The sequence below is a fragment of the Lissotriton vulgaris genome, unplaced genomic scaffold (assembly GCF_964263255.1).
Source record: "Lissotriton vulgaris unplaced genomic scaffold, aLisVul1.2 SCAFFOLD_247, whole genome shotgun sequence".
Classification (NCBI taxonomy): Eukaryota; Metazoa; Chordata; class Amphibia; order Caudata; family Salamandridae; genus Lissotriton; species Lissotriton vulgaris.
Window position 1 is genome coordinate 1,985,823 of NW_028255597.1, and position 22,807 is coordinate 2,008,629.

Here is a 22,807-nt window from a genome sequence, read left to right on the forward strand (position 1 = left end):
TATTTAGTTATGCAGCACAATATCCTTGGTGCAACAACAATAACTGTTGCATGGTTTAACACTTCTAAGGTCCCAAAGGCGAGACCTATTGCCTTTGCCAACTCTCCCGTTCCTCCTCCATGTACGATTAAAACACCCATGAAATTATCTCTGTCTTTATCAACCGTTCCAAGGCTATTGTTTCCCACATTTGCCAGAACCATGTGTGCCATCTGTTTCCAATGTTTAATAGTTGCCATTTGTGCTATAAGTAGTAGTAATTAAGTTAATCTCCAGTTGTCCAGCATTCAACCTTCCCACCGCAAAGGGCGCATGCGCAAAATCGTCACATCCGTGTCGGGTTGTATGGGAAGACCTATTCTCTCTTTTATGTCCGCCAAGACTTCCTTCCAATTTTATGTATTTTGGGTCATTTCCACCAGGCATGTAAGGATGTGGCCACCTCTTCACCATTCCTTCTAACAACTGTTTGTGGTAGTATGGGTCAACATCCTATAAAGTTTTTCTGCTCTTAGGTACCGGCTCGTAATATCTTTTAGGGACGATTCTATATGACACATGAAGAGGGTATATTTATACATGTCCCTCCATATTGTTTTCCATCTCTTAGCAGTTAGTTCACGTTGTAAGGCATTAGATCACCTTTTCCTGTAAGCACAGGAGGGTGGCACTAAGGAGAAAAGTAAGAATCTATATAGGACTGTGATACATCCTTTGGTGTCAACAAAAGGAGGAACCTTAAAGGGCAATATTTAACGGGGTCCAGTGTACAGGCCCTGGCAAAGACTCAAAACAAAAAGAGGTACATAGTTCCCCAAGGCAAAAGGGATGTTAAAAGGACCAAGCAAGGGAAGAAAAAAAGGTGGAAAAAGGGGAAATTCCCCTTTCGTTCCGAAAGGGGAATTTCCCCTTTTTCCACCTTTTTTCCTTCCCTTGCTTGGTCCTTTTAACATCCCTTTTGCCTTGGGGAACTGTGTACCTCTTTTTGTTTTGATACATCCTTTGGTGCCATGGTATGTAGTTAATAATTTTTTCGCGTATGTGAGTAGCTGGTATGAACTCAGGTTTGTCCAGAAAATGTGTTAAATTAGATGGGAAGGTCTTAATATTGTGTCTTAAAGCAACAGTGCCTCAAACTTCAAGTAATGTGCTTGTGATCGGCCTACTATGCACATTTGAGGTCTATGTTTCTGGTGACCAAATTATGTCCCATAGAGCTGTCCCTACAACTGCCCTCTTCCTGTTGAACCAGTGTTTGTCAGACTCCTTTTTAGACCACTCCTCTACTTTTATCAATTGTTCAGCCCTGTAATACCTCCTAACATTTGGAAAACCCAGGCCACTTATACCTCTTGCTGTTAGCAATCCCTTTTTTTAGCTACCCTCAACGCTTTGCTTTGCCAGACAAACTTAACCAGAGGCCTCTCAAGTTCTTCTAATGTGGATGTATCGATGCAAGGCCGGAATGCCTGGAAGATGTATAGAAGTCTGAAAATTAAGTTAATTTTTACTGCTGCAATGCAGCCTAACCAAGAAATGTACTGCTGTCCCCATTTGTCTCGACATGTTTTATTCTCTTTTCATAAGGAAGGTATGTTGACCTTGTACCATCGTGATAGAGAGTAAGATTCACTCCCTATATGAATATTTTTTAAATCTAAACCATGAAACCTAGAAATGTTTACAGGCGTTAAAGGATAATTGTTACCCATATGAGTGAGAGAGATGGACAAGTCAGATTCTAAAATCAGTTGTCAAATAACACATCTTCATTAGCTTTCCGCTTTAAGAGGACAACCCCATCTGACCAGTTTGAGACTACACATAAAAGATCTGATGGCGATCACAAAATTCGTCTAGGTTGATCAAGTTGAAATAATAAATAAATTGTCCAGAATTGTGGGTTTGAAAGTATTAAAACTCATTAGCCACTTTCAAGGAGTTGCTTTAAGGTCTTCTCAATGGTTCAGCGTGTCTGCGGAAGATAAAGCATCACCCGTTTCTGAATATGCATTATAGAATACCACCCTGGAGAGCCAACGACCATCGCAACACATGCGTCACATCGCATGCGTTTACGTCGCATGCCGTCACAACGCACGCGACGTTACGACGCGTGCTTTCACTACGCACGACGTTACATTGCGGGCGCCATTCCATCGCGGGCGATTTTAGAACGCAGGCGCCGGGGCACGGGCGGCGGGAGACAACGCTGGAACCACGACGAGAGACAGGTAAGGACAACGCTGTACTCGTAATGTTTTAGGGTTTAGGGTAGTTGGTGGGGAGTGTAGTGGAGGGGATTGTTTTAGGGTTTAGGGTAGTTTATGGGGAGAGTAGTGGAGAGGAGGGTAGTGTTTTAGGCTTTAGGGTTAGGGCTTATGGTTAAGAGCCGTATATGGTAGTGTTTTAGGATTTAGGGTTAGGGCTTAGGGTTAAGAGTCGTATATGGTAGTGTTTTAGGCTTTAGGGTTAGGGATTAGGGTTAAGAGTTGAATATGGGAGTGTTTTAGGCTTTAGGGTTTAGGGTTATTAGTAGTATATGGTAGTGTTTTAGGCTTTAGAGTTAGGGCTTAGGGTTAGGAGTCATATATGGTAGTGTTTTAGGCTTTAGGGTAAGAGCTTAGGGTTAGGAGTCATATATTGTAGTGTTTTAGGCTTTAGGGTAAGAGCTTAGGGTTAATGCTCGTGTATAGTACTGTTTTGCCTTTACTGTTTACGCCTTAGGATTGAGGGAAGTGTCAGGGCGTTGTACTGTGTTTGGGGGGACCGATAGGGAGAATTTTGCGGTGTGAATAATGTGTGGTCTTTGTGTGCGTTGTAAAGGTCTTTTGCATGCATGTGAGGGCGGAGTGCGATGTAATGGTTTGCGAGGTGAATGCATGCGATGTAACAGTGCGTGCGATGTGAGGAATGCGATGTAATCGTGTGTGTTGTTTGTTTGCGTTGCATCATCATACATCCCCCTGGAGGCCTATTTGAGTATGCAAATGGAACAGACTCAATCATACCCAAATATAATAAAATGAGAGACATTTCTTTGGGAGTTCATGTTTTAAGCTGTATACAATACTGACAAACAGCTCACTTACCAGAGGATATTTACACTGTTTAAAAAAGATTACAAATTTATATCTACTTTGAAATTAAGACATGCCTAAAAATATATGGCAATGTCCCTTTTCTTCATGTTATCACACTTTAGAGTCACTTTGCTCCTGTTTATTTAGTTTCAACTTTCTTGCAATACATTTCAGTTAAACACGTCATCAGAGTAACACTACTGCCTGGATTTGCCCTTCTGTCAGATGGGCTCAGTCTTCTTAGTTTGTGGAGGTAGTGACTTGTTCTTTTCTCACGAACACCAATGAGGTAGAGCCACGTTTCATTCTCATGCATCAAGGCAGGAGATGTGGCAGCCTAGCGGGTAGAGCCGCCGACCTTGAAACTGGGCAACTAGGTTCAAATTCCAGCCTTGGCTCAAAGTCTTACCTAACTTAACCTGCCTGTCCTAAAAAAAGGTCCCTCTGGGGATGAGTGTCGCGCTCTACAAATACCTTAAATATTAATAAATAAATATTTCAAAACATGCACCTGGCTTATTAGGAAGCAAAATTACATAAAGAGAAATGCCACAATAAAAACACTTTCTCAGCCCATTTAGATTAACCTATTAAACTCGACTGTTTACAAAGGTCTACAGCGAGGCACAGTTTTACCACATTTGTGTGCAAATCGTATTAACCTGTATACACAATGTAAGGACTTTTCTAAACTAGTGGATTTAAACTGTGCTTACTTTTGGCTTAGTGGGCTTATCAGGGTGTCGTAAAATCCTCTTCCTTTCCAATGTCTTCTGAGCTCTTTCCATACATTCGCTGCGGGTGTTTCCTTAATGCCTTTGTTGCTCAAGCTGTGTGATAAAAAAACATTCTCACTCACTCATTATTTGGAAAGTGTTTTTCTAGTCTTACAACAAGTAGCAGTTTTGTACGTATTACGCATGCTTACGTTAACGTGCAGTGCACGCAGAAGCTCTGTGGCACACTGAATGCTCATGCTGAGTATTCGCGAACGTTTCGACCATTGCCTGTCATATTCAATGATGTTTGCACTTCTTGGCTATTGAATATTTCTGATGGTGTTTTTAACATCACTGGGTGTTCAATATGTTTGAGAAAGGGGCTTATGGGGCAAGGCAGCCTCTAAGTGTCAGGAGCTTTACAAACCCCCGGGCTTGTTCAGTGCAGCGGCCCGGACGAAGTCTGGATTCCAATTATTGTATTGTATTGTATTGTAATTGCATTTATATAGCGCTTACTACCCCTGACGAGGCGTCAGCGCGCTTTTTCGGTGGGTAGCACACTACTCCGGGACCCATAGAGGATTAGTGTTGAATTAGTATAGTGAAACATGCAAGTACATTTTAAGTGGTGGATAGGTTAGTCAGTTATTTGGATATGGAATGATAGCAGAAGGATAGAGGAGGACAAAGGTTTGTATTTATTTATCGCTTGTTGACGCACGCTATTCAGGAAGCCTATAAAGGATTAGTGGTGAATTAATATGGTGAAATATGAGGTAATTTCAGTGGTGGATATTAGTCTGTTACTTGGAGTGAGAAGGATAGCGGAGGCATAAAAGGGGAAGAAAGATTAGCATTCATATATTTATTTATTTATTTTCTTATATAGCGCAGGATTCGACCCCAAGGGGGAATCTCCGCGCTTGCGCATAGGTGCAGATGCTGGACTGGTAATTGAGATGTAGAACTACCAGTGAACTATGAGGTCGAATAAAGATAGGTTTTAAGGCCCTTCCTAAAGGATTGAAAATTTAAATTAGTTTTTAAGGCAAGTGGAAGTGAATTCCAGAGAATGGGGCCTTTGTAGGAGGGCACGTCCTCCCTGTCTTGCTCTCCTAATCCTGGGGACCTGAAGCAGTTGCTGGTTGCTTGAGCGCAGAGAGCGTCCAGGATTATAAGGGATGAACTTGTCTATTAGGTATTTAGGGCCTGTGCCAAAGAGGCATTTGTGGATGGTACAACAAATTTTGTATTTAACCCGCTGCCGAACAGGCAGCCAAAGAAGGCTATCCAGAAGTGGGCGGGAAGGGGTTCTAGGCTGGGCATTGAGTACCAGTCTTGCTGCGGTGTTCTGGACCACTTTCAGACGATTAAGTTGTTCCTCATTGGCCGAGATGAACAGGCCATTGCAGTAGTCCAATCTACTGATCACCAACGTCTGGACCAAAGTCTTGCGATGATAGTCAGGCAAGAGTGGAAAAACACGTTGCAGAAGTCCGATGGTGTGGAAACATAGACCAGCAACTTGATTGGCATGCTCTTTAAGCACCAGTGCCTGATCCAGACGTACTCCGAGGTTTTTAACGGTCTGTTTTGGACTTGGCACTGGCCCGAGATCTAGAGGCCACCATTCTGGGGACCACAAAAGCGGGGCCTTTCCGAATAACATCACCTCTGTTTTGCCTACATTGCATTGAAGGCAGTTTGCAGCCATCCAGTTAGAAACCGCCCTCATACCATCCCCAAAAGATTTCCTTATTGCTGGAGTAAGGGACTGGAAAGGGAACAGGAGCTGGGTGTCGTCAGCGTAAGACACCGGGGTGAGCCCATATTCTCTCACAATGCCAGCCAAGGGTGCCACATACACATTAAATAGTGTAGGGCTTAGACATGAGCCTTGTGGCACTACCTTGGTGAGCACTTGTTACCCCTGATGGGTGTTAAAGCGCTTTTCTGGCGAGTAGCACACCACTCCGGAACCCATAAAGGATTAGTGTTGAAAATTAGTATAGTATAAATATGAAGTACTTTGAGTAGTAGATATGTTATTCAGTTATTTGGGCAGTATATTAGTATAGTTGAATATGGAATTTGAGAAGTGAACATTTTAGTCCGTTCATGTTGATTGAAAAGGATAGTGGAGGGATAAAAGAGTAAATCATTATGTTTTTTTTTAGGTCTTAGCAGTAGGAAGAGGCTTTTGGATGAGTAAAAACAAGTTTTGGTGGGGAAGAGTCAGAGGGGAGAGTTTAGAAAGGTTTGCCCTAGGGGATCGGTGTAGTAAAAAGAGGTGTCAGATAATGCAAGAAGGGGTAGAGCAGGAGAGAGTCTAGAAAGGGCCACCATGGCGATCATAGTAGTGGTATGGGGTTTGGGATAAACAAGAGAGTGGATGTGGAGGATATATTGATAGATGTATAGGATGAGAGATAGGGTAGTGCATTGGAAGGAGCAGTAGAAAGAAGTTTGAGATGAGTCAGAAGGTTGGGCGAAGTATAGGCTGAGAAATAGGCTAGTGCATTGGAAATGCTAAATTAGAAGAAAGTGATAAATATATAGATCCATAAGTACATTGAAAGTATATAGATACATAAAGGAAGTAAGTATATTTAGATTAACTATATTGATAGAGACACAGGATGAGAAATAGGGTAGTGCAATGGATATGCTTTTTCAGGAGAAAAGTAACAGACACACAGGTCCAAGCACATGGGAGGCACACAGATGCACCATGGAAGCATGTACATGTAGACCAAAGATGATTTTTATTTATTTATTAATAATATTATTATTATTTTTTTTTCTTTTCTCTTAACAACATAATTATTTTACATGTTTTACAAAGTAATACACAAAGACAGGTACACATCAATAGTGAAAACAAATGCCTATATACAGAGGGACACGCTGCAAACCTCCGCCTCCGCACGGTGCCCATGTGGGAAAGAGTCAAATCCCGAGTACTCTTCTGAAGACAAGGTGGTTGTCGGTGGATCCCATGTTGGGGGGTGAAGAGTTCCATAGCCCGGCCGCCCGAACAGAGGACGTGCCACCCATAGCCCCCCTCTCGCATGGTGGGATTCCCAGGCGAGATGCCCCTCCAGAGCGGAGGCTCCCCTGCTGAACGCGTTTGGCGATTCCACTCCCGATGAAGCGCGGTCCCACTCCATGCACCACCCATGGGTAATACAAAGCAGCCTGAACGTGGATCTCTAGGCAACCGGCAACCAATGCAGGGCCTTCAAGGCAGGGGAGATGTGGTCCTGCGGCTCGACATGCAAGAGTAGCCTGGCAGCCGAGTTCCAAATCCGTTGCAGTCCTTTCATGGTCGTCAAAGGTGATCCGTGGTAGAGGCCATTGGCGCAATCGAGCCTGGACAGAACAAGGGTTTATTATAGCAATACATTTAGCAAACAAAGGTATACTGATAAATCCTTAAAAAATACAGAGTGGCTGCAATGAGTTTCTGTTTGTGTACATAAATTATGTATATTGCGATTATGCAACTCAGTGGTACACACCTCCAAACGATTAAGGATCAAGCCTGCACATCAGGGTGGAGATGTGTGAGCTGCAGATGTGTTAAATAGTTGCACTGTTTCGTTTTTTTGTTTTTGTTTAGTTGGACTAACCTGTCCTTCTAAAATTAGGAACCATTATGTAACTCTGACGAACAACCCAGTCAGAGGTGAGCTGAGAGGTGCCATTTTTATTTTTTGTAAGATCTTTTTGTTGTAAACAAGGCAAGCGATAGGCAGATAAGCATTTCATCACATGCATTACAGGGGAGGTACCATTTTGCACACTGAAAGGGGATACTTTGTGCATATGCTAATAAGAACATATTTGCACTGCGCATATTTTGTGCAAGAAACATTTTTTAATTAGCCTTCACGTACAAGTCGTGTAATTGTGCAAGTTAACATTTGCACATGCAAGTTAACATTTGCATCAAGTGCATATGCCCCCTTTCAATCTGCTTGGTGAACCAGGCCGTTTATTCTTCTTATTCTTATTATTATATACACAACTGTGTTCATAAGGCAACCTCGAGAGCTAAGCCTTTCACCCATTCAGACTTGTATTTTATGTTCAAACACTACAGTTTTAGGAAAAAAGGGTGTTTCCTCATTTTTTTCCAAAATCATGTCTCAGTGAGTTTACACCGGACTTAGTTGCCGACTTGAAAACATAATAATCAGCTTTTTTGCCTTTATTTCCTAGTTGCATATTGCACATGCTGCAGTTTGTTTCACTGTGTGGGAAGTTGGAAGGTCTGGTCATGCGGCCCTCCGGAAGTATCCACAGGCGCCTTAGAGAGAGGGTGGTGTGGATTTGGAGACTGGTTCAAGCTGCCTTCTGCTATAACAAATGACCTTTGCATCAGGTTTCCGAGCAGTGTTTTTAAAAGAACTTAATCTACAACATTTTGTGCTGTGGGTCACAGTGTGTCATTTTTATTTTTAGTTCTGGATTGTCAGCTCTACTGTGAGCTTACCTTTTGTTAATAATTATTAAACATGTAACTACTGTGCAATAGCGCATCCCAAAGGCATATTTCTCTCTTATACTCTTACTTTTGTTTGTTTGGTGAATATTGATGACTCCTTTTGGGGTGCCCTTGCATTGTAATACAGCTTAAAAGTAATCTGAATGAACATGAATTCATTTATTTACCTCATAGATGCATTGCACACAGAAAGCAATCCATTTGTGTTTTGTTTGTTTCACTGAAGCAGGCTGTCCTCATCTTTGCCGTTAGGGCTCAAATGCATGCCAGACCTGTTGGTTTCCATGCTTGTTCACTTTCAGATGAGCTCTTTACTTATTGGTTGCCAAATGAGGCTGAAAGGTTGAAATCTAAGCTCACACCTGGCCTTTGTGGAGAAACCTAATTTCTCTGTGAGTTCTAAAGAACAAATGACCATTAACGTAATCTCGGGTCTTGGTTTTATGCAACATACCTCTTTCTTAGAACACATGAATAACGTAGTACATGAGTCACGGTTGTAACGCGCATGGGCTAGTTTGTCAATCAATCAGAACATTTGTAAAGCGCGCTACTCAGGGTCTTAAGGCGCTGGGGGGCTGAGGGGTGCTGCTGACTGCTGCTACTGCTCGAATAGCCAGGTCTTTTCTGTAGTCTAGCCTGCTGCTGACAATGGCCTGGGTGACCGTTCTTCTTGTGTTCGGTGGGGATCCACCTGTAGATTTTGCAGAGCATGCGGAGGGTGTTGAAGCAGGAGGGCGAGACGGCGTTAACTTGCTTGGTCATGGCGAGTGTAGAGTGAAGGATGAACCCTAGGTTGCGTGCGTGGTCGGTGGGTGTTGGTGCTGCTCCATGTGCGTCATGGGAACAGTCCAGCCCGAACTGCCAAGCCATGCCTTCCCTGGACCTTGGTTACGGTCCAGGAAAGGCATGGCTTGGCATTTCGGGCTGGACTGCTCCCATGAGGCACAGAGTCAGACTGATTTGCATATGGCCATGTCTGAACTGGGGTGGCAGAGTGAGCTAAAGAATGGTTATGGATTAAACCCAGATCAGTTGACTGGGAGTGAGTGTTTGATTTGCTCAAACGCTCCATCCATCATCCTCTTTTGTATCACTTTGTTCGCCCTAAGTTGGCAGGGTATGTTCAGACGTGACTCACTTGCTCACTTTGCCACTGGATTCAAGATAGCCTGGCTGATGAGGATTTTGAATCTGAAACGGGTCCCAGGATGCTTGTTTCCGGTCCAGGGAAGGCATGGCTTGGCAGTTCGGGCTGGACTGTTCCCATGAGGCACAGGGTCAGACTGATTTGCATATGGCCATGTCTGAACTGGGGTGGCAGAGTGAGCTAAAGAATGGTGATGGATTAAACCCAGATCAGTTGACTGGGGGTGAGTGTTTGATTTGCTCAAACGCTCCGTCCATCATCCCCTTTTGTATCGCTTTGTTCGCCCTAAATTGGCAGGGTATGCTCAGACGTGAGTCCCTTTCTCACTTTGCCACTGGAGTCAAGATAGCCTGGCTGATGAGGATTATGAATCCGAAACCGGTCCCAGGATGCTTGTTTCCGGTCCAGGGAAGGCAGGGCTTGGCATTTCGGGCTGGACTGTTCCCATGAGGCACAGGGTCCGACTGATTTGCATATGGCCATGTCTGGACTGGGGTGGCAGAGTGAGCTAAAGAATGGTGATGGATTAAACCCAGATCAGTTGACTGGGGGTGAGTGTTTGATTTGCTCAAACACTCCGTCCATCATCTCCTTTTGTATCGCTTTGTTCGCCCTAAGTTGGCAGGGCATGCTCATATGTGAGTCCCTTGCTCACTTTGCCACTGGATTCAAGATAGCCTGGCTGATGAGGTTTATGAATCCGAAACCGGTCCCAGGATGCTTGTTTCCGGTCCAGGGAAGACATGGCTTGGCAGTTCGGGCTGGACTGTTCCCATGAGGCACAGGGTCAGACTGATTTGCATATGGCCATGACTGAACTGGGGTGGCAGAGTGAGCTAAATAATGGTGATGGATTAAACCCAGATCAGTTGACTGGGGGTGAGTGTTTGATTTGCTCAAACGCTCTGTCCATCATCCCCTTTTGTATCGCTTTGCTTGCCCTAAGTTGGCAGGGTATGCTCAGACGTGAGTCCCTTACTCACTTTGCCACTGGAATCAAGATAGCCTGGCTGATGAGGATTATGAATCCGAAACCGGTCTCAGGATGCTTGTTTCCGGCCCAGGGAAGGCATGGCTTGGCAGTTCGGGCTGGACTGATCCCGTGAGGCACAGGGTCAGACTGATTTGCATATGGCCATGTCTGAACTGGGGTGGCAGAGTGAGCTAAAGAATGGTGATGGATTAAACCCAGATCAGTTGACTGGGGGTGAGTGTTTGATTTGCTCAAACGCTCCGTCCATCATCCCCTTTTGTATCGCTTTGTTCGCCCTAAGTTGGCAGGGTATGCTCAGACGTGAGTCCCTTGCTCTCTTTGCCACTGTATTCAAGATAGCCTGGCTGATGAGGATTATGAATCCGAAACCGGTCCCAGGATGCTTGTTTCCGGTTCAGGGAAGGCATGGATTGGCAGTTCGGGCTGGACTGTTCCCATGAGGCACAGGGTCAGACTGATTTGCATATGGCCATGTCTGAACTGGGGTGGCTGAGTGAGCTAAAGAATGGTGATGGATTAAACCCAGATCAGTTTACTGGGGGTGAGTGTTTGATTTGCTCAAGCGCTCCATCCATCATCCTCTTTTGTATTGCTTTGTTCACCCTAAGTTGGCAGGGTATGCTCAGACGTGAGTCCCTTGCTCAATTTGCCACTGGATTCAAGATAGCCTGGCTGATGAGGATTAGGAATCCGAAACTGGTCCCAGGGTGCTTGTTTCCGGTCCAGGGAAGGCATGGCTTGGCAGTTCGGGCTGGACTGTTCCCATGAGGCACAGGGTCAGACTGATTTGCATATAGCCATGTCTGAATTGGGGTGGCAGAGTGAGCTAAAGAATGGTGATGGATTAAACCCAGATCAGTTGACTGGGGGTGAGTGTTTGATTTGCTCAAACGCTCCGTCCATCATCCCCTTTTGTATCGTTTTGTACTCCTCGAGGTAGCAGGTCAGTTGTTTGTTGACGGTCTTCTCAATGACCTTCGCCGGGAACGGGAGCAGGGAGATGGGTCGGAAGTTCATGAGGTCCTCTGGGTGAGCTTTGGTTTTTTTGAGTAAGGCGTTGATCTCGGCGTGCTTTCAGCTCTCCGGGAAGGTCGCGGTCTTGAAGGAGATGTTGATGGCCTTGCAGAGATGGGGTTATGTTATTGGGGTTGCTTAGATAGCGCACGGCTACTCCAGGGAGTGTCCCGGCGCTTTCTGACGCGAAACTGAGATAGGAGATGGAAAAAAACAGAGACATAACAAGTTACTGATTGTAAAGCCAAGTTTTCAAGGCCTTTCTAAAGGCAAGCAGATTAGAGGTACGGCGAAGATCAACAGGCAGGGAGTTCCATAGTTTAGGGGCAAGATGTTTAAAGGAACGTCCACCTATCCTGACCCTCCTAATGGGAGGAACCGTTGCCAGGCCAAGACATTCAGATCGGAGAGATCTGGTGGGTTTATAGAAAAGAAGCCGTTTCTGAATGTACGAGGCCCCAACCAAATGGAGTGCCTTGTGGGCTAATGTAAGAGCCTTGAAAGTAATCCGCTTCTTCGCAGGAAGCCAATGAAGGGAAGAAAGCAGCTCTGATGCCCGAGCTTGCTGAGGTAGGCCAAAAATAGCCCTTGCCGCGGAGTTTTGAACTACCTGAAGTTTATGCAGGAGGTAATCCGGTAAACCCAGGTAGAGGACATTTGAGTAGTCAATCCTGGAACAGATCAAAGCCTGTACCGTCAGCTTCCTGTGGACTAAAGGGAGCAGCGGAAGAAATTTTCACAGCATTTTTAACAGACCAAAACAGGTGCTGGTGAGACCTGTGATCTGTGTTTTCAGTGAAAGGGTGTTGTCGATTTTGATCCCCAGATTTTTAGCAACCATAGAGGAAGAGGAAGGGGGTGACATGTACACCGGCCACCATTCCTGCCAAGGTGGATCTGCTTGACAGCCGAAGAAGAGCACCTCAGATTTATCAGGGTTGCATTTGAGGCTGCTTCGCTGAAACCAGTCGAAGACAGCCCCCAGGCAAGCACGGATGCTCTCCCCATCAAACTCCATGCCCTTCTTGCAGGGGAAGAGAAGCTGGGTGTCGTCAGCGTATGATATGATCTGGGCACCCATGGACTCCGCAAGTACCGCCAGTGGAGTCATGAAGATGTTAAAAAGGGTCGGGCTCAGCACCGACCCTTGTGGGACTCCAACATCCATAGGCGGCACCTCCGCGGAGTACGGCGGGGCCCAGACCACTTGTCGACGACCCGCTAGGTAGGATCTCAACCAGCTCAACACCGTCCCTCGGAGACCAATCTCGTGAAGTCTTCTCAAGAGGGCCTCATGCGGGACGGTGTCGAAGGCCGCCGACAGATCCAACATCACCAGCATAGCTCTTCCCCCTGCGTCGAGAACTTCCTTAATGGCTTCGTTTACTTCCAAGAGAGCGGTCTCGGTGCTCAAATTGGAGCGGAAGCCAGATTGGGTGGAGTGGAGTAACCCCTGATCTTTCAAGAAGGAAGAAAGCACAGAGTGGACGTGCTTCTCGACGATCTTAGCCAAACTGGGCAGGAGAGATATGGGCCTATAGTTCGCGTGTATCTCTGGATCAAGGCCTGTTTTTTAGAAGGGGAACAACCATTGCCTTCTTCCAGGCTGGCGGAACATTGCCGCTAGACAAGGATAAGTTCAAGACAGGGTAGATCAAGGAATTTAGAATCTTAGCATTCCTAGCTAGAAAACTCGCCGGACAGGGGTCAAGCGGAGAGCCTGATTTCATTCTGAGTAGGAGATCCAGAGAAGTAGATTCCGATAAAGGTGGAAACTCCGATAAAATGGGGCAAGTATCAGATGGAAAAGACAACAGATTGGAATCAATCATAGATACAATGGGGGCAGCTGGAGGAAAGGATTCTTGGATAAGTTTGATTTTCATATTAAAAAAGATGGCCAGCTCCTTTACCCAAGGTTCAGAAAACTTATGCTGGACTGAACTCGATTTGGGAGAAACAAACTCTTTGACAATGGTAAAAATTTCTTTACAGGAGTTTGACGCAGCTTCAATTCTGTTGGCGAAATAGTTCTTTTTGGCCTCTAGGATAGCCGCATGATAAGATTTGATAGATAATTTGTAAGCGGACTTAGCTTCCTGATCGTACTGTTTCCGCCAGAGTCTTTCGGCTAACTTACAGTTACGCCTAGCAAGAGCAAGTGATTTAGAGAACCAAGGGGCCGAGCTACGCTTGATGGATGAACGAGGCGTAGAAAGAGGAGCAAGATCATCAAGCCTATCCGTCAGCCATTTCTGGAAAGTTTCAAGGTCCCTCTCCAGATGGCCGGATAGGGTACAGGGGTGTTCTTGATACGCTTGAACAAGACTCTCATGAGTAATTTTATGAAAGGGTCTACTGGGGTGCCTAAGTTGGTCAGAATTAATACAAGAAATGTTGCTTCTACCTTGAATAAGAAAACTGATCAAGGAGTGGTCAGACCATAAAACAGGAGTGGGACGGGACATAGTGAGGGGAATGGTGGAGAACACTTGGTCAAGAGTGTGACCCTTATCATGAGTTGCACTAGAGATGTAAGGAGTTAGACCAAGGGGAACAGTAATGTCCGTGATTTTAATAGCTTCACTGTCCGACTCGACATCATGTGAATGTTAAAATCCCCAAGCATTATGCAGTGTTCCACCTTCAGGCAAAGAGTAGTAATAGCTGATTGAAGCTCATCGAAGAAGGAACCACGCAGACCAGGAGGTCTATAAACTAGGAGCCCTGAGAATGATTGGTGCGGGGAAAGTGTAATAGAGAAGGCGAGGGATTCGCAACCAGAAATCGGCAAGGAAGGAATAATTGCACAGGCGAAAGATCTTTGAACTACAAGAGCCACACCCCCACCTTTACCCAGTGCCCTATCCTGTCTATAGACTATATAGTCGGGAGGAATGGCTGCCGCAATATCAGGGTTAGAAGACTCATTGAGCCAAGTTTCTGTAAGCATAAGACAAAGTGGTTTCTCAGCGGTCAGTAGCTCAAAAATGTCCAGAGCGTGCCTATGCAATGAGCGGGTATTTAACAGTAAGCACTTAAAATTATTTACGGGGAGTAAGTGGGGTCCCTCAGAAACCCGGTATATGTTAGGGTACCATCCACAACCAGGACAGCGACATTTACCTTTATAACGGCCTGGAAAAACAGACCGACAGGACGCAGTATTTGGGTTATAAGATAATAAATCCGTTGTAGAGTAAGTGAGCCTATGGCCAGAGTCTGCCGCCGCGCCGTCCGCTGCCGTGTCGCGGACGGGCAGGACTATGGCACAACTCCGGCGCAGATCCGGCGCGCCCGCTGCTCGCGTCCGCTGCGCGGAGACATCCCTGTCCGTTTTTATGACGCTGCCAATTGCGTCACGAACCACAACCCGACCCAAGATGGCCGCCAAAACCGGTGCTCTGCTCTCGGCGTCAACACTCGGCCGAGAGCAGGTCTGGCGCAAGAGGGGAGGGGGTGAAAAGGGGTCTGAAGCGCTACTGAGCGCAGGGGGTCACAACACACCAGTACTGCTCAGGTGTAGCCAAAGTGCAGAGTACACAATTCGATTTTTAAAAACAGTTAAAAATAAAGTGGAAAGGCAAGAGACCTCCCGGCTTCCGCCTCAGGAGGGGGAAAAGTGCGTTTAGAGTCAGAAAGAGAAAGAAGGGTTTGATGGTGGCACTGGCTTTGTTGAAGATGTGGTGTGGGCAAGGGTCTGACGGCGAGCCAGAGTGGATGGAGTCCTCATTGTTTATGTTATTCCAGGTGAGCAGGGGATCGTGTGGATGTGGCTATGAGGTCGGGGGTCTCGATGGCTGTCTGGACGGTTACGCTGTTGAAGCTCTGTCGTGGACGTCTGCGATCTTGCGATGGAAGAAAGTGGCAAGGGTTGCGCACAGGTCTTCCGAAGGTGGGATGTCGTTGGAGTTGGGTTTGGTGAGTTCCTTCACGGTGTTGAAGGGCTCTTTGCTGTTGTGTGCGTTGCTGTCTAGGCTGTCTTTGAAGGAGGTCAATTTTAGCGGCTCTGATGAGGTGGTGGTGTCTGCGGATGGCGTCCTTGTGGGCTGTGAGGTTGTCCGGTGTCTGTTCTTGGTGCCATTTCTTCTCTAGTTTTCAGCAGGTTTGCTAGGAGGCCCGGAGGTCCGCGGTGAACCAGCTGGCTTTCTTTCTGTTTGGTGTGTCTGTTGGAGAGTTTCTTGATCGGGCGAGAGAGAGTGTTGGCGCAGTCGTTGATCCATTGTCTGAGGTTGCGGGCGGCGGTGGCGGTGTCGGGGTCAGTGAGGTCAGCGGGCGGGCTTCGGGCGAGGGTGGTGTTCAGCTGGTCTTCTGTGACTGCAATAATTTTTTATTAATAAACTGCATGATTACTTAAAATCTTTACAGTATAAAAGTGAAAAAAAGAATAAAAAGCTTTATGAACGTCCCGACTCCCCCACTCTCAAGTCCCATCCAAACATAAAAGTGAGAGTCACTTTAAGTTAAAATACTAACATATTAGTCCTGATTAGCTGTCCTAAACATGGTTCTTTTAAAAGGAGTGATGAATAGATTGTACAAGTGTTTCTGTGTTTTTGTTCCAGCAGAAGCAGGGGATCTGTTGAGAGCGGTGGTGCGTTTCCGGAAGGTGAAGTGGATGCAGCGGTCGTCGGTCCAGTGGAGTTCGGTGGTGTGGCTGAAGGAGACGTGGGAGCTTGCGAATAAGATGGGGTCAAGCGTGTGGCCGGCAGAGTGGGTGGGTGTTGTGACGAGCTGTCTGAGTCTGAGGTTGGCGAGGTTTCAATTAAGGTGGTCGAGTTGGTGTTGTTGTTGTTCTCGAGGTGGAAGTTCAGGTCCCGAGGAGGATTTAGTCTGTGGAGGCAAGGGCGTGCATACTGACCAAGATGGCGATGGAGTCGCTGAACTGTGGCCGGGGTCCGGGGGTTCTGTAGACGAGGGTTCCTCTGAGGGTGGTGTTGGGATCAGTGTGAATCTGGAAGTGCAGGTGTTCGGCGGTGCTGAGGGTGTCATCTGTGCTGGTCGAGACTCTCAGAGTGTTCTTGTGGATGATGGCGATTCCTCCTCCTGTTCCGTTGGTGCGGTCCCTGCGGGTGATCTTGTAGCCGTCCGGGATGGCTATGACGATGTCTGGTGCCGAGGAGGGGTTCATCCAGGTCTCCGTCAGGAAGGCGACGTCTGGGGAGGTGGAGTGGAGTAGGTCCCAGAGTTCGATGGCGTGCTTGCGGGCGGAGCGGGTGTTAAGTAGGGTGCATCTGAGGTGGTTGCGTCCTTTCTTGGCAGGTTGATTGGCGGGTCTGATGCTGGTGAAGCTGCAGTTCCGGCAGGAGAAGGGACCTTGGGTGCGCTTCGAGGCGGCCCAGAAGCAGGTGTGCGATCATCCGGTGTTGAGTGCGTGGAGGGTGATGGCATCGTAGTGGTGACGGGCGTAGTGGCATTTGCGGGGGCCAGGGGTTGTGGTGCTGGGCGCGGTCCAGGTGCAGACGGGCGCAGATGGTTTGTATTGCCGTATGCATGATAACAACTCTCGCCCATTAATCTGCATTTGTTTAGACCTTGTGTCCAGCCCTGCACTGTTCCACATACCAAAAATTAAATTCACAAGACATCGAATAATTTTGACTGACTGAATAAACACTGTTGAGAATGAATGACTAGACTCAAATATGCACAACCTTGGAGCGATTTCTTGGATTTGCGACTGACTAACCCAAATGGAAAAGCTGGGAGTTAAGCCACTTATGAAAGATATTTGGGATGGTGGCTTAAAGGGAGTAGGACTTCCAGATTTTAGCAGCTTGGTCTTCGCACCCCCTCTTTGGGGTATGTTGGAAGGGGAAATGGACAAAAGACATCAAGAAACAAATACGTAGGGAGATGGCAGACGTGCATTGCACAAATCTGCATGAAAGGTAACAAGGAGTTCAAGCTGTATTGACATTAGAAGGTCTAGTATTCTATTTAAAGCAAATTCCACCAGGTGGATAAAGTTTCTCGCCTAAAAGATGTGGCACCCACTGTTACCACCACAGGCCAGCATCACACGAGCATTTATTGGCCTTTGGAGTCTTTAAAGGGTTAAGTTGTAGTTATCATTTGCAAGCGCTATCATTGTTTTTTATGAAGCAGGGTGTTTTTTTTAGGCTTTTTTACATTGTTCTATTACTAAAGTCTCAAACCATTGTCCTGTGTGACAGTATGCTGATTGAATACAATGAGATCGCCGTAGGCTTACAAAAGAGTAAGGTTTTTGGGTAATCAAGATCTGCTTTTCCACAAGACGTATTCCTTAACCCATAATAATTGTGAATTAAAGAATAATTGCTGAATGGAGAAGCTTCAGTGAATTGCACCAATTAATGTTGTCTTTGATGTTGCTAGGCCATTAGACATAGAGTTCAATGTTCAGTTATTTAGTAGACACTACCGACCCCATTTGCAAAGGTATAGGGGAAGAGGTCCAAAATGTGCTCCAGTTCGGGTACTTTTGTGGAATTTTCGAAAAATTCCAAGAGTAATTCTGGAAATGTATGCAAGTCTTAGATTTCAAGGAATACTCATTTGTGTAATATTTCTACGTGCTGATTTATACACAGTTTTAGAATTCTGCAAACCCAGATGCATCATAAATATGAATTTTCAGATTTAACTATGACTTTATTTTTCCAAGGGAAATAGGTAGTCGAAAAGTGTTGTGCACATTTTCTTGACCTCAATATTGTGACATATAACCTTAGGCGAGGGCATGTCTGCCTGCACCATCACCTCATGGTGAAAGCTTCAGTGTGCAACCAAATGCTGTGCTGCCTGGGTCTGGCCTGGAGTAGGGAGCTTCATTGAACTGGAGATATAGGGGTCCAGGGGATCAATGCACTCCCCCCTTGTAAGCAGCTAACCCCCTCAATGTAAAAAGGGCTTTTATAGGTATATAAGAGCATCTTATGTATAACAGGTAAATTGATTTTGATGTGTAGGTAAATTCTCTGTAACATAACTCTACTTTTCATCGTTCTCATTACATTTTTGATGGTGCTTCAATTCTTTGTAACATAACTCTACTTTTCATCGTTCTCATTACATTTTTGATGGTGCTTTCAGGTCTCGGTTTAAAGTTGCGGTGGCCGTTCTCTCTGGAATCACAACAGTTCTCGCCTTCATTAAACCAGCATTAAACCACATAACTCTCATGACACTGGGTGTGCCCTGCACAGTCTTACTCATCACAGAGTTGAAAAGGTAAGTTTCAGACCAATGTTATAAAAATGTCTTTAGAAATAGGACCCAGGTTTTAAATTTGATCTAATTTTGATTTGTGACCATTGTAATTTGCAAGGGTGTGGTTTGGGCTGTTTTGGGCACCAGGGTGCTGTTTCTTTTTTTTTTTTTAATGGAGCTGTTGTTTTGGTAGCTCAGGTGTAGGCTTGAGAATAACTCGCTGACCTGACTTTCACTCATTGCATCAGAAGCGTATCCGGTATTAGAACATTGGAATGTTGGGAGCTCCATTGAAAACAATGTAGTGATCAGGCTTCAAATGGCCGGTAGAAGCCCAGGGCTCCACCATTCCAATGTTTGTTGACAGCTGTTGCTGTGAACAAAAGGCCTTGAGGAGTCTGAGGGGATTTCAATCCCCTTGGAATCCGTGAGGCCTTTGTTTTACAAATTAGAACTTTCTGCCCTCTAAGGGTGGAATGTTCCAATAGCCTCAGAGCCCTCCATAGCTGGCTCTACTGGCCATTAAAGGCCCGCTCCCTTGTTAAAGGCCCTTGCTTTCAGTTTGGGCTTTTAAGGCTGTAGCAGACCTTTAATGGCCAGAAGGCTATATTGGCTGTTGGTTATTGTATTCTTGCCTTTGAGTAGTTTAGAATGCTTAAAGTGCCTTAAATCAAAAGTGAGTCTGTACGTTCTCTAATAAAAATTACAGCCTCAACAGACTTTCAAGATTGGGATGGTTTGCCCGGTTACAAAAATAGTGAGTTATGTGTGTTGTGAAATTGTGTTATATGAAACCAACATCCTTGTGATGGGGAGTGGCACTTGGCAGAGACAGGGACCCGAGCTGAATTTGAATTCCATTAGGTGGGATGGAGCAGGATAAGTGACCAGAGCTTCTCCTCTGGGATCCCAGAGTCACCGCTTGTGTTATTACCCTGATTACATACGTGCTACAAGATATAGTTATCCTGGAGGAGTTATCAACAAAGTAACTTAATCGCCTTAAAAATTTGCAAGCTCCTAATATAATTTTTTCTTTTTGCATAACAAGATTGATTTTCCACTCACTTGGTTTCATCATCATAATTTATTGCAATTGTTATGATACCAAAGCATTATCAGATATAAATTGCAGCATTTATATAGACAATGACCGTGTACAATACCATTTTAAGATTTGTTTGCTCGAAAAATAACATTATAATTCAGCCCCATTTTCGGGGTCACCTACAACCAAAAAAACCCAACAAATTTCAGATTTGGGAACGTGATAGCTGAAAACACCCTCTGCGCTGTATTCCAAGTCCATTACCTGCGGAGGAATGTCCTATGGTATTTATTTAATGATAGAGTGTGCTCTACTCCTTTCCTCTACCAAGGTGTTATGCAAGTACTGGCAGCAGAAAAAGCATGCCCAACTCTGTCACTTGACCGCATCGCTGCGGCGGCTTTTCCCACTGTGTGCGGCGTTTTTAAAAATACCGCGTTACATGACTAGCTCAGCTCGTCATCAGCATCGAAGTGGTTAAGATACACCTGAAAAGCAGCGATAAAGCCTGGTCTCATCAAAACTTTAAGCAACATTTTTACAAATGTTTTTAAAAATGCTTCACTAAGGTGAAACCAAGGTACTATTACTAGCCTATGCAAGACATAGACCAGCCATTTCAATGCTAGCTTGACCGTGGAGTTGTTGTTACCAATTCTTTAAAATATACATGGAGAATGTTTTTTCTGCCCACCACACGTTTTAACTCTCTCACCTCATGCTATTGGCGGCTTTTTGTATCATTCTGCCTGGTAAGGAGGGCTTGCACTGGAATGCAAGAAGAACTATTTTACACTTTAAGGCCCAGATGTATCAAAGGGCTTTGCCCATTCTGTGCCTACGTGAAAATGTGTTCGTATATAAGGCCCTAAAAGCCCAAAAGGTCATCATCCATTAAAATAGTTATCTGGTATAAGTATTATATGCAAAAAGCAATCGCATCTTTTCTTTTTTTCACTGCAGCAAGGTTTTAAAAATGTTTAGCTAGGCCAAAACCAGAAAAGCCTATTGGCTTTATTTATTTAACATTTTACTTAAAATAGCTGAAAATAGCAATGCAATACAACAACAAAAACTCAGCGATGCAGTACAAAAATTGCACTCATATTGGATAGCAGCACTTATAGTTCAGCGTACCCTTTAACGTAATAGGGACAAACTCCTCAGATCTCACAGCCGACAATCTGTGGAGAGTTATGCGTACCTTGGACCCAGGGTGCACAGTAGAATGTCAGCCAAAGACACAGTAAGCATTCATATATCTTCTGATGCACATAATATTAACCTGGGGATGCATTCAACCATGTGGTGCTATACCAGAGACAGTCACAAATGGAGCATACGCATCATTCATTAGGGCACCTGGCCCCACTCCATCCGGATTGCTAGTCCTGCTATCCGCATAATTTCCTAGTAAATATGTCTTCAAAGACTACCAAATGTATCTAGGCCCAGAGCAATGACTGAGTAATCTGTGTATAATTCCACCTGTTTATTGCAGCTGACCAGGTCCTTTCTGCTCTAATATGGAGGCCCTTCACCAAGGCTATCTCCTTAAATGTCTTTTATGATGACACACCGTCCTTTTTATGGATTAGAAAGGCAACCTTGGGGTCTGGCAGTTCCATGCCCTCCACCATGGTTGAGAGCGCAGCCATGACTACCTTCCAGGATAGTTGCAATGTATTACAGGACTGGCTTACCACATCTGGCACAGATATCCTCCTCCCTCAGCCCAAACCGACATAGACGCATTGGAGGATAGTAAGCACGATGTAGGAACTGATAGTGAACAATCCAAAGCCGACTTACTGGAGGTGAACAATCCAGTGCCGGAACAACCATAATTCCATTTATCTTCGAAATCCCCTGTCCCAACTCCTTTTCCCAACCCAGCTTTGCCCTGTGGGACACCACAGGAGCTCCCCCTTGGGAAGAATGTCAAAGTGTGGTGGTTTTAGCATCCTATAGCTTATCAAGGGTGGTAAAGGCCGAGGGCTCCTCATGCAATCCTGGGATAACCAGCCCGCACGTGCTCCGAATCCGATAATATGTGAAGAGCTCCAAGTGGACCCCTCTTTACTTCTAGTGGGATCATAACCTCCATATTTCAAGATTACGTTGCTCACAACCCAAATTCTCATCTCCATCGAACCCTGCAGGGACCGCCCCTGGAGCAGGCAATAAGAGGAGTATAGCCGTGCCACATTTCAAGACCTTAGGTCTAGATTCTCTCCCTTGCACACACACTCTGTCCTTCTCTTTCTCTCTCTTTTAAACATTCTCAAATCGTGCATCAAACCTGGGATTTATGCAAGTGTCAGATAAACATCTTTAAATCTGCTTCTGTTTACTGAGGATTGAGGAATACTGCATTATGCGCAGTAGAGCCCACTGGTCTTTGTTATGCGTGACGTGTATGGATGGTTGATAATGCTTGGAAACAGGAACATCAGCCGTCCCAACCTCCTCTGGCTTATTAGGGCCACAAGGGTAATACTTTGTTTCTCTATTTCTCGCGCAGCTTTCCAGAAAAGAATATACATTTGAGAAATAATTGGTTAAATAGTAGGAGAGATATAACTGAAAATGTGATTATCCTAAGATTTAAGACTCTTCCCCATTCACCCATGACTTTCCAGGACCCACAAATGTAATTTGTTAATTTCCTCTACTCAGTTTTAATTATGTTACTGTCTGAATGGATTGGAGGCATACCTCCACACAGATGTGATTTAAAACCTCAAATGCCCCATTTTCTAATTCTTCTAATCTTCAATTTTAATTATTTTTCTTGAAGCTTAGTGCATGAACGAATTCACCAATGCCAGTATTTTCCCATTGTTCAAGTTACTGTGCAAGTAATTAAGAATACATAAATTAGCATTTTAAGACTGGTGTACGGAACCTCTGCTTTGACTGTGTGAAATAGAGCAGTCTGTGTCGAACTCTGCATGTAACGTGCCTGCCACACCAAAGTTCTTTTCATTTCAGTGCCCTGCTTGACAAATAATGTGATTTGACCCAGGGCATTCTGTTCTTGTTCACATTGTTAGCTGTTTAGCCAGTTGGCAATGATAGATTAATTCACC

The 22,807-nt window shown here is 45.2% G+C and overlaps 1 protein-coding gene across 1 annotated transcript in view; it reads left to right on the forward strand.

Moving 5' to 3' along the window:
• ACER2 (alkaline ceramidase 2) overlaps nucleotides 1–22,807 on the forward strand; it is a 102,455-nt gene that overhangs the window by 54,153 nt on the left and 25,495 nt on the right. The window contains exon 4 of the mRNA XM_086951995.1: nucleotides 18,551–18,688. Coding sequence (XP_086808121.1) covers nucleotides 18,551–18,688 — 138 coding nt within the window. The remainder of the gene's footprint in view (nucleotides 1–18,550; nucleotides 18,689–22,807) is intronic.